The sequence below is a fragment of the Quercus robur genome, chromosome 12, assembly GCF_932294415.1.
Source record: "Quercus robur chromosome 12, dhQueRobu3.1, whole genome shotgun sequence".
Lineage (NCBI taxonomy): Eukaryota > Viridiplantae > Streptophyta > Magnoliopsida > Fagales > Fagaceae > Quercus > Quercus robur.
Genome location: NC_065545.1, coordinates 26,630,475 through 26,642,616, shown reverse-complemented (window position 1 = coordinate 26,642,616; position 12,142 = coordinate 26,630,475). Strand labels below are relative to the sequence as shown.

The 12,142-nt window shown below is 35.4% G+C and overlaps 1 protein-coding gene across 9 annotated transcripts; it reads left to right on the top strand.

The window, feature by feature from the left end:
• The first annotated feature begins 411 nt into the window (after positions 1 to 411).
• On the top strand, positions 412 to 11,402 carry LOC126710545 (long chain acyl-CoA synthetase 1). 9 transcript variants are annotated; one of them, XM_050411061.1, is made up of 20 exons: positions 412 to 564; positions 1,755 to 1,920; positions 2,283 to 2,346; positions 2,426 to 2,515; positions 2,640 to 2,696; positions 2,795 to 2,843; positions 3,454 to 3,530; positions 3,647 to 3,686; positions 3,757 to 3,851; positions 4,395 to 4,562; positions 4,848 to 4,958; positions 6,058 to 6,145; positions 6,239 to 6,305; positions 6,430 to 6,505; positions 7,308 to 7,425; positions 9,516 to 9,761; positions 9,849 to 9,988; positions 10,590 to 10,772; positions 10,919 to 11,038; positions 11,125 to 11,402. In XM_050411061.1, the coding sequence occupies exons 2-20, from the start codon at positions 1,775 to 1,777 to the stop codon at positions 11,152 to 11,154; spliced, it is 1,965 nt and encodes a 654-aa protein (XP_050267018.1). In that variant the 5' UTR covers positions 412 to 564; positions 1,755 to 1,774; the 3' UTR covers positions 11,155 to 11,402. The 9 variants fall into 9 exon arrangements, with proteins under 9 accessions (XP_050267018.1, XP_050267023.1, XP_050267020.1 ...); XM_050411063.1 differs by having other exon boundaries at positions 418 to 569; XM_050411062.1 differs by having other exon boundaries at positions 453 to 609.
• Positions 11,403 to 12,142: the final 740 nt, after the last annotated feature.

Sequence of the window (12,142 nt, the reverse complement as noted above, 5' to 3'; positions counted from 1 at the left end):
CATATTTGATTGAAGGAAATAATTGGTTATAGTTGTAATGCACGGTTGATTGGTGGGCATTTTAAATTTGATTAAAGAGGAAACAGCAAGCAAAGATAGTAATCAATGATATAATATGGTCATGTTCATGTACAGACATGTCAAGTTCTCAATGAATTTGTAGGGAAAGCCATAACACGGCCAAGTTATCACTTTCATTCATTTCTTGTGTTCTGCTTGAGTTGTTTGTTGGTCTGTCCAAATTGAAAGACAAGCATTATATCGTGACCTGCAAGTTGTGTTACCCACTTAACAAATTGTGGTAACAGCTGCATGTCAGTCCCTCGTAAATCAAAATAACATATTGTGAAATTTTGTAGTGTCTGGTTTAGTAGGAGTATGATATAATGTCATAAATGCAAAGCAGTACTGATGCATCAAACACCATTACTTTCCATCCGTTACAACCAACTCATTAACAACCATGCCTTTCTGTTCTTTTCTTCTTTTTAAATTCAATTCCGTTTCCCCATAAGCTCCACCACCATTGCATCAGTTCAATTCCACACTCTATTGCTAGCTTCTGTAAGGTCTTTCTGTGTGTGTGTGTGTTTTATGTATGCGAAAGAGGTTGGTTTATGATAGCTTAATAAAGGGGTTATGGTGGCTTTGTGAATTAACCCTTCTGTTTGCGTAATAATTAAAATAAAATAATATAATATAATATAAGCCTTTTGTTTTGTCAAATGGGATTTCTTGTGTATGTCTGAGGATTAATTTCAGTGTTTCCAAGGACCATGGTTTAGTTTGCGCCAACCTTTTTTATGCGGCTAGTGTGATCACTGATGGCGTCATATGCGTCATGAGTCATGAAGATTCGTTTTGTTTTTCATTTGAGTTCTATTTTGTTTTCTTTTTCCTGTGGACTTTTGCATATGGTTTTAGATATACTATTTAAGTTCTAAAACTATGTCCAGCTGACTCTTTTTTCTTTTTCTTTACCATCTCTGACATTAAAATGTTCATAGCTTTGGGTTTGTAATTTTGTTTTCATATTTCTCATATCAGGTAAATGTGTTCATCACCTTTTTCTCTTGTTCTTTTTGTCCCCTCCATTTTTGTTTCTTGCATTAATTCATGTTAGTTAAGTATTGTAAAAGAAATTTCTCTTTTGATTTATAGACCCTATTTTTCTAAAGAGTTCGGTCATTCATGATTTTTTTCTTTGCTATATATTTGGTGTCATACTCAGATTATCTAAGATTCTAATGGTGCTTTTCAGTTGCCTAGTAGACTAATTTTTCCTTCCTTTTCTGGGTGAATTGCATATGACTTTTTTTTTTTTTTTTTAAATTATAATTTAATAATTTGATTGTTGAGGAAGGGAGAATTTGAATATTGCACTTTGGAAATGCCATGAAGTACAAGTTGAGCTACAAGCCTTGCGGCATACAATTTTGCAATTATTTTAATGTTCTTGGTATATAAATTTTCTACTGTTTTTGAATGCTTGGCACTGAAAAGACACATCTCAATTTCTTCAATTCCAGAACAAGCCAGAATAGTGAAGGGCTTACACTATCTGAAAAGAGTTTTTTTGTATATATCTCACAGTAGTCGAGTTTTAGCACTTATTATCTGGACCAATAGAAAATCATGTTTCTGACCATTTCCGTATGCTTTTTATTGACCGTTGACTAAATGATTTAGTGGTGCCATAAATTTTCTAGACTTTTGAATCTATAAGTCTATGTGCTGATACTTCTCTTGTCCAGGTTTCAGAATTTGGAAAAAAATGAAGATTTTTTCAGCTAAGGTTGAAGAGGGAAGAGAAGGCCTAGGTGAGAAGCCAGCAGTTGGTCCTGTGTATCGTAATTTACTCTCCAAGAATGAGTTTCCTCCACCTGATCCCAATATTAGTACAGCTTGGGATGTTTTCAGGTATTTCTGTTCATAAATGATTTGTTTTCAGTCATAACAAAAGGCAAGGATGTGTTGCATATTACATATGATTCAACTTCTGCTATATTTCTTAGTAAATATGTAAATTATGTGAACCAGGCCATAAAGGTGAAAACAAAAGCTACAGACCATTGTAAAGTGAACAGCTTGAGTAATCAAATTAACTTTTATGATCAAAGTTGCAACATAGTTTAAAATTTGACTTTTGGTGATTGCCAAGGCTTTATATTATTATAGGCCAAAAAAGATTAACATTGTTCCTTTAGTTTGGGGGATGCTTCAAAGATAAATAATTCTTCTTTAGTTCATTTCCTTGACTATCTAAGGGTCTTGATATGCAGCGTATCTGTGGAGAAGAATCCTCAAAATAGGATGCTTGGATGGCGTAAATTTGTTGATGGGAAGGTAATTATCTTTTGGAGTAATCTTTATATTTGTGTCAAGTATTTTTGACAAGTGATTTGTGATTTTGTTTGATCCTTAGCTAGGACCTTATGTATGGAAGACATACAAGGAAGTTTATGATGAAGTCATGTGTATTGGTTCTGCATTAAGAGCATCTGGTGCTGAACCTGTAAGTCCACACATGCTAGGGGCTTATGATTAGAGTGCATACTAAATAAAAGTTTTTGGCAACTAGAGCTATTCTCTTTCAGTAGGCTTATTTATTTCTGGCTTTCTTGATATTCCTCTGACAGGGCTCCCGGGTTGGGATTTATGGATCAAACTGCCCTCAGTGGATTATGGCCATGGAGGTCTGTTTTGACGTTTTCTCCAGCCTTGTTTCACTCTTTGTAAAAGTGTTTTATCTTTTGATAATCTGAAATGAATAATCTGTTCAAATTTTGTGTAGGCTTGCAACGCCCACAGTTTGGTTTGTGTGCCTCTTTATGATACCCTTGGTAAACATTCTTCTTGCAAATTTTCCTAGTTTCTGTCCTAATTTTTTTTTTTTTTTTTTTTTGGTCCCTCTCTCTCTCTCTCTCTCTCTCTCTCTCAAGGACCAGCATTGATTCTTTTGAACTAAAAGCTTCCAAATTGACTTCTTTGGGCAAGAGATGGGTCCACCGTCCACCATGCTTGGTGGCATTCATTAATTTTGTTCAAGTAGAAGCTTTGCCAGATAATGACCCTCACATTTATTGCTTTTTTTTTTCTCCTAAACCACGTTTGAGGGCCAGGGTTAATTTTGAAATGTGTCTTATTTTATTTTTGTTTCAGTTTCTGGTCCAAATGAAAGCATCATATTAAAATTTTATTAAAATTGAGTCAATTTGATTTACTCTCATATCTTGACCTCTAGAATCATTGGCTTTCCTGCCTGGTTGTACATTGCTCGCTAGTACACTTTGTCATGGATTTTCTAATTCCTGATTCATTCTTGTATTTTTCAGCAGCTAATTTCTATTCTCAAGTTTCATTTTTGAAACATTTCATCGATTTGAGGCTTTTTTTTTCTACATATAATTTTTGGAAATATAAATAAATACTTAAGGGTTGTGTTGGATGCAGGGCCAGGTGCTGTCAATTTTATTCTCGATCATGCAGAGGTTGATTTTGTTTTTGTCCAGGATAAAAAAGTGAAAGAAGTAAGAACTTTAAAAAAATTGAGTTGCTTTGTGATAAAATGATATGCTTAATCACATGAGCTCACATTTCAAAAGCAATGGATGTTCTGATTGGACAAATGTTCTTGTATTTGCAGCTACTAAATCCTGATTGTAAATCTGCTCAACGGCTGAAAAGTAAGAATGACTAAATAACTGCAGTCTGGTCGATGTTAAGGCTTTCTACTGAGTTTGGTTGTGGTTGCAGTTATGGTGTGCTTCACTTCCTTGACAGAGGAAGAGGAGAATAAGGCAGCTGAAATTAGGATAAAACCATATTCATGGAATGAGTTCCTTCATATGGTCAGTTTCCCATTGTCTTGATTGAATATTTTGTTCAATAAACTAATCTGTGTATAATGTAAATAAACATAGAACATGTGTTTGCTTTTTCTTCAGTAGTAACTTTTCCTTAAAGAGAAAAGAGTACTTGTACATCTTCTACTAGATTAGAACTAGTATTTGCGATTCATTGTGCTCTGCTCTATATTTTTTGACGCTTTTTTCTATCTTCCTGGAATTGGTCTTAGTATATCTCTAGTTGAAGATCTTAAGTAAATCTATGCTGTGGATCTCTCTCACAGCTATGCGAGCATTGTGTGTTGGGCCCCTCTTATATGCAAATTTAAGTGGAATTCATGCTGTGTGTTGTCATGTCCCATATATCCATTTTGCATAAAAAGTGGATTCATTTTCCCCCAAAAATTTGTAAGATATATGGGTTACTTCTCATCAAAGCTTAGGTTAACTAACTTTAAAATGTCTCATTCTCACTGACAACATATTACTGTCAATTTGCATGCTTTCTTCTGTTTTGGTTGATCTTAAGATTTTGTTGTTCATCAGGGAAAAGAAACCCCATCAGAGATTTGTCCACCTCAGGCTTTCCACATTTGCACAATTATGTACACAAGTGGCACGAGTGGAGATCCTAAAGGTGTTGTGTTAACACATGAGAACATTGCCTCTTTTATAAGAGGGATGGATCTATTTATGGCACAATTTGAAGACAAGGTAAACACGGTTCTTGAACAGCTGATAGGTTTTTTCTACATATCTTTTCTCTTGTTGTTTAATTAATCTCCATGACATCTTGCTAAGCTATATAAAATTCTGGTGACTCTTTTCCTTTGCATGAGTCCCAAATACACAGATAAGGACTTTTGTTGTGCAAAATCTATGTTTCACTTTGTATGTGTCTCCCCTATCAACTAAAACCATGTGATATGTTGTGTATTCATTATTAAACTTGATGGATCAACATTCCATTTAACAAAATGCAATTTTTACTCTGGATAGATGAATGAAGATGATGTGTATCTTTCTTTCCTGCCCCTGGCTCATATCCTTGATCGCGTGATTGAAGAGTATTTTTTCCGTAATGGTGCTTCTGTTGGCTACTATCATGGGGTATGCTGCTGAAACTACTTCATCACTTGTTTGAAGTTTGGGCCTCATTTTTTTATTTCTTTCATCTATATGGTATACATGAGAAAAGAGGGGGGGGGGGGGGGGGGGGGATGATATGTATACACACACACATTAATTGTTCTCATGCTTGATTGATGCAGTGACATAGGACAAATTGAGGAATTTGTCGTCTTGTAATTGTGGTGGATTAAAAGTGTAGTAGGATTTGTGGAAATAAGATTTAGAGTTGTTGAAGAAAGGGTTATGGGGTTGTGTTAGGAAGTAAAAGGGGATTTGATAGCTATTTGGTAGAAGAAAGTTAGAGGGGATTTAGGGTTTTGATAAGTACTAGTAGACTGGGCAGAATTGAATTCGGACCCTGTAACCCAACCCAAACCCGAAGGAGAATACCTGATTTGGACTCGGAGCAAAAAACAAGTCAATCTATACCTGACCCGCTTAACTTCTAAGCAGGGTTGGTCTAAGATATTTAGGATATTCTAGAAAATTCTAGACTTCTAAAGTACCAAAATGCCCTCAATTCCTAGGAATTGTAGAATTTATAAATTTAACCCTAAATAAAAAGTTGAAAAAAAAAAAACCCTGCTTTAATCCAAAAAGACTCATACTCAAACCTTTAAAATGACAAAAATTATATTTCAATTTAACTTCACATGTGAACCCCAAAAGATAATTCTTGAATAGATGAATTTGCAAAAGTAAATGGAAAATTAATCTTCCATGGCTGCATCATGGAGCAAAGAATCAGAATATGGAATTCACCAATGTCAGCATTGAAAAGGTACTGTCAGGGTGCTAGGTATTGCAGTGGTGTGCTGATGATGGTTGTATAAATAGTTGGTAACTTGTGGTAGTGGTGCCATTGTTTGGAAGGGGGGGGGGGGGGGGGGGGGTAAGGATAGTTAATTTCCTTTTTTTTCTTCAAAGGGAGTAATGCTGTGTATAATTTCCCACTGCTTTAAAGAATCCAAATATTAGCATGTAGAACTCTCTATTTCACTTCTAATAGTCCATAATTTTCTCATGACTCTTTGACCTTTATATGTTTTTGTCTAAAATTATGACGTCTTATTTGAAGGATCTTAATGCATTGCTGGATGATTTGATGGAGCTGAAGCCAACACTCTTTGGTGGGGTACCTCGAGTTTTTGAAAGAGTGCATGAAGGTATGGAAACTAGTCATCTGTGTCAGCCAAAACTTTATAAAATCATCAATTTTGGCTAAGCAACTTATCCGCTCCTGCTCAACTTTATTTTAGGTATAAAAAAAGCATTACAAGAACTCAATCCAGTAAGGAGAAAAATTTTTGACATTCTGTACAGACAGTAAGTTGGTCTTATATATATTCCAACACGTTCACTTCATAATAATTGCTTTTCTGTCTAGTTCTTATGTAATAAGATTTAGGTTAATTTTATGACGCTATTGTACCATTCTATTACAATACAGCAAACTTGCTTGGATGAAGTTTGGGTGTAAACAGAAAAATGCATCACCGTTAGCTGATCTGTTGGCATTCAGGAAGGTAGTATCTTTTTCCTTATGTACTAGTGTTTCAAATCTGAATATCTGGCCACAAACAGAAGCTCACAAAATGCTGTTCTCATGGCCCAAATCTGAATTCCAGATTTGCAACCATGACTGGTATGTTAATACCAAGTCTAATCTTGATATTAACGTGAACCGAACTAAACCTGTAAACAAAAACTTTTCTATTTGCTACATGATAAACAAAGCATCTAATGTTTTCTCCAAAACATAATGAGAACCATCAATTATGATAATACCACAAATTCATATATTAATATCTCTAATTACATCAAGAATTCCAATTCTCAACAACTGATTTTTAATTACAAAGATCTCTACAGAAATATGCTCAGAATTCTTGATACAATTAGAGATATTAATATATGAACTTGTGGTATTATCATAATTGATGGTTCTCATTATGTTTTGGAGAAAAAATTAGTCACTCCCAACAACTGTTTTTGAATTACAAATATTGGAAAGTAAATTATAGAAATAAAATTTAAACACGTAATCCCTATAAATAAATAATATAATTCAGTCAGGATATTACAGCTATACCGTGTGATCTCATCTCATTGAATACCATTTAATCATGAGGACTCCTCAAGTTTTTGTTTGCATCTATTTAAGATTGTACAAGGATCACTGCCTATATAATACTTAAGACTGCTTGAATAAAATGGAACTCTCTACACATTATTGTCTTTCCTGTTTATCCAAACAATGCGTTAGTTTAGCTCAGAAAGGCTTCCCTTGACTTTGAAATGTCCTTTATTTTTGTCAATTTTGTTTAGATTAAAGCCAGATTAGGTGGTCGGGTCCGGCTAATATTATCTGGAGGAGCACCCTTGAGCTCTGAGGTGGAAGAATTCTTGCGGGTTACTTGTTGTGCCTTTGTTGTCACAGGTTATGGTAAGCACTTCTTTTTGTAGTGGTACACATTGCAAGTACAGACCATGAAGGTTTAGTTACAACAAGGAGGATATTCTGGTGTGAGCTAAAACTATATTTGCATGTGAAAGCTCAAATAGTGTGAAACACTATATCTAATTTAGACCCCTAATTTTAAATTATGGCTTAATTACTTTTACTTTAACTTAACTAAGTGCGGAACAAGAGTAAATGAGTTGTAATAAAACCGGAACACTACTCTAAGGCATAACCACAAGCAAGCAATTAACAAATATAAAGCTTAAAGAGTAAGGGAAGAGAGATGTAAACACAAGATAACATCAAGATGTGTTATTGAAAAGAAAACCGAAGTACTCAACAAAAAACTTCTCTGCAACCCTCCAAGTCAAAATGATCCACTAGTGAATAAGTTGGAGTACAAGGATACCAGAAAAACCCTCCAAGTCTATTCTACCCAAAGTACTTGAGCCTTTTAAGCTTCAGCTACCAACGGACTTCTCGGAGTCTTGTCTTCATTAGTTATCCGAATCCCGCAATTCCGCCCGATTGCACTACCAAGCCTCACCGGCTTCTTTTGGAAAATACCCAATGCTTCCCAAGCTCTAAAACACTCTCTACACTTTGAATATATGTGGGTTGTGTTTGGATACAGATCTCCTCTTAAAATATAACAATGGGAGAGGGAAAGGAGAAGATACTACAAAGAAATTCTCACTTAAGGATGAGTAGCTCTCTCTCAAATGGAGGGTGTGTTGTAGAAATTTTTTTAGGGTTTTCTTCTGAATAGTCTCCTTACAATTTTGTAAATAAAGAGGGCATATATAGTATGGGTGAAGAGTATAAGAGTCACACTTAAAATCCTAGCTGTCAATGCATTTTGCGGGTGATCTTGCAAGTTGGCCAAGTTGCGAGATGAGTCGCGAAACTCACTGACTCTTTAGCTTCCGGCATATGCTCTTCATGTGACCTTCACGGGTTGCACCACTTGCGAGCCAAGTCGCGAGATCAACTTCTTGAGTAATCTTCACCAACTTAGTACTAAACTCATTACAATTAAATCCCACAAAATACAAGAAAATAAATTAATGAAATTACAACACTTTTTGTCATAGAATTGCCAACATAAATGTTATGTGAAAAACCATAACTTAATAGCATGAAACACCAGCACTACACAGTTCACCATAAATATTAACTGATTTTGATGAAGTAGCATAATCAGCAGGCTTCTATAAAGTTTTTTTATCCCATTTTAAGTGTATTCTATGACAGCTATATTTTTCATTTCTTCAAAACTGTTTCACATATCATCCTTCCTGCAAACATGAACATTATTTTCTATTTGAAGTATTATGCTTTAGTTGGGGTTGGTGGAAATCTTCTGTAGGCCAAGGAGTTTTCTTTATCATGATGACTAGGAACAGGCAAATCCAAAATTTCACTTCTTAAAATAGATTTAACCTTGAATTTACTGTTACCTCATGTAGACTTACTAACATGATCCCACACAACTCCAACTCCGTGGATTCTTCTATCTGTGGAGTCTGTCAAACGTGAACTCCCACTTATGACTTCCAAAACCCTCTTGAAGATTGTTTCCAGCAGCTTTTATGTGTACTGGATGCAGCAACTTCAAATAAATCACTAGATCTTCAGTAATCTTCCACTTGATCTCCAGATGACGCTCTAAGAGAGCTTGGTTAACCCTAACCCTAGGGTGTACAATGCACAGCTTCCAAAAACTCTGAAATAACATGCTCTAGGTCTTCTTTTATACCTCAGCTTGGAATCAACAAAACCCTAGAAGCATTGACGTCTAATTGGGCTGAAATAGGATTCTAACAACAAGATTCTTGATTGATTGACATAAGTTCTCAATCGATCAACATTATTGGCAGATCTCGACTGATAGACTGTGTTGAGAAAGTGTCGAGAATCCTAACTTTTCAATTCTTACTGAGCAATAACTGGAATATGTGGACTTCAAATAAACTTTAAATGCACTATGTATGATTTTTGTTCACGGTTTGCCAACCTAACACCATGGACTCCGCATTTATACATATTGAACAAGTTCCATTGTGTTACAGGGTTGACAGAAACTTGTGGACCAACTACTATGGGCTTTCCTGATGAGATGTGCATGATTGGTACTGTCGGTACCCCTACTTTGTACAATGAGCTGCGCCTTGAGGAGGTCCCAGAGATGGGTTACAACCCACTTGGGGAGCGAGCATGTGGTGAGATATGTGTGAGAGGGAAGAGTGTCTTTTCCGGGTACCACAAAAATCCTGAATTAACAAGAGAGTCCATCAAAGATGGCTGGTTTCATACAGGTTTGAGAAGTGTCATTTCCTGTTTTTATTAGTTTTATTTTGGAATTTTGTGTGTGTCCTGATTTTTTCATTCTTTGGCATCCTCAGGGGACATAGGGGAAATGCTTCCAAATGGAGTTGTTAAGATTATAGATAGAAAGAAGAATCTCATAAAACTTTCCCAAGGAGAGTATGTTGCACTAGAGCATTTGGAAAATGTTTATGTTATCACTCCAATTGTTGAAGATGTGAGCATCTTATCCTGTTTTTGATTGAATGTCTAAAAAATTTATAAAAAAAATAATAACAATAATAATATAGTTGACCCAAAGGTTTGATTAAATGCCTAAACAATATTTTAAAAAAAAAAAAAATTATAATTCACCCTCTAAGGTTTGTTCTTATCACAATTTAGTTCATAAAAATTTTCAATTGCTATGTTTGACCACCCTCTAAAATTTGATTGAAAATGAAATTGTTAGGATTCCATCCAAATTAACAAATTTTGCATTTTGTGGACAGACTTTTAAAGTTCTAGTACAACTTGCCCCTTATGGCTTGGCCCTATCACAATTGAATCCCACTAAATATTTTAATTGCCACATTTTGACCTTCTAAAGTTTGGATTAAAATGAAATCATTAATAGGTCTTTGGATGGAACCCTAATGGTTTTATTTTAGTCAAAACCTTAGGGGGCAAATATAGCAATTAAAAGCTTATGTACTAAATTGTGATATGGCCAAACCACATGGGATAAATTGTAATTTCTCAAAAATTTATTATTCAGTCATTAGATTTTGATAATGCGTATATATAGCTTAGTTGATAATATCTCCATTGTTTTGAAGATCTGGGTATATGGGAACAGCCTTAAGTCAAAGCTAGTTGCAGTAGTTATACCACATGAAGAAAACGCCAAAAAGTGGGCATATTCAAATGGTCATGTGGGTTCATTCGCTGAACTGTGTTCCCTTGATCAGTTAAAGAATTATGTGCTCGCTGAGCTGAAGTTTACTGCTGAGAGAAACAAGGTACTAATACCTGTTTCAAATAAACTCATACATGTTTATGTGTTCCCCCGTATAAGTTGAGAAACAGTAATGACTACCAGCTCTTTGCCAGTAATTAGCTTTTATTCTTTTTACCAACATACATTGCTTCCCTTTTGTTAAACCAGCTGAGAGGTTTTGAACAAATCAAAGGAATCATTCTAGATCCCCTTCCCTTTGATATGGAAAGAGATTTAGTAACAGCAACAATGAAGAAGAAAAGAAATAAGTTGCTTAAATTGTATCAGGTACGTTGAAGCCCTCTCTTCTTCTCCTTGAGTTTCTATTAAATCATTGTAAGCCTAAGTTAAGTGAGTAACTGCATATTTTACAGGCACAAATTGACAAACTCTATGGAATTTGACTGGATGGCAATAATAAAGGTTTTGGGATTAATAAGAGACAGTTGGTACGGGAGTTGTGTATGCAAATGTATCAGTTGTCCCTCTCCTCAAATTGCCTACAAAATTGTTGTCCTACTGGTGTAATTTCTCTGCTGAATACTAATTCAGAGTGTGAAAAATGTAGAGTGTGAAACTGTGTTACATCTTAGTCCTCTTATGTGTTGGATTTTGTTCATGATAATAATTCATTTCCAACATATCAAAATTACCAAGTGCATAGCATGCCACGAAGCACGAGTACACTTGTTGGCCTACATATAAAATGTCACGGCCGTAGCTGCCGAGCTTTGTTTATTTTGTTACTCAATCCAACCAGCACAATGAATTAGATGAATCATTCAAAATCCCTCTTTGCCACCCCATGGTAAAGTTTGGTTGTTCTTTTACAAAATTCCCAAAATTTATAAATTCAATTAATATACCCAAAATAAAATAATGTGAGTTATTAAGAAATCTAATTTTTGTGAATTTCAATTCCTAGAAGTTGAAATTCTCAACTATATATATATATATATATTAGGGCTGTCCAAACAACCTAGAGACTCGGCCAAACCGACCCATCACAGCCAAATCCGACACCTCCGGCCATTGGTGATGGGTCTTAACCTCTGAAACCCGACTCCGGCGAGTCGAGTGGCGGGTTTCGGTCTCTAAAACCCGAGCCACCCGATCCGACCGGCAAATGTTAAAAAAAGGGCCAAAATTACCTAGATCTAGCGACGTTCTGGTGTTCCTCAACTCCGATCCGGCCATCCTTGGTCTTCCTTCGCTCAAATCTAGTGGTATTTGCTCAGATTCACTCAAATCTGGTCAAGAACTGCTCTCCTCCTTCGCTCAAATTTTCTCAAATCTAACGATATTTGGTTAGATTTGACTTAGATCTACTCAAATTCGGCTATTCTTGGTTAAATTGGGCTCCAATCTACTCAAATTCGGCAATATTCCGTT

Excerpts from the sequence above, each read along its gene's own strand:
- LOC126710545 (XM_050411061.1), top strand. The coding sequence starts at position 1,775 with ATGAAGATTTTTTCAGCTAAGGTTGAAGAGGGAAGAGAAGGCCTAGGT. Across the intron at positions 1,921-2,282 it reads ACAGCTTGGGATGTTTTCAG|CGTATCTGTGGAGAAGAATC; the intron begins GTATTTCTGTTC and ends CTTGATATGCAG. Across the intron at positions 3,687-3,756 it reads ATCTGCTCAACGGCTGAAAA|TTATGGTGTGCTTCACTTCC; the intron begins GTAAGAATGACT and ends TTGTGGTTGCAG.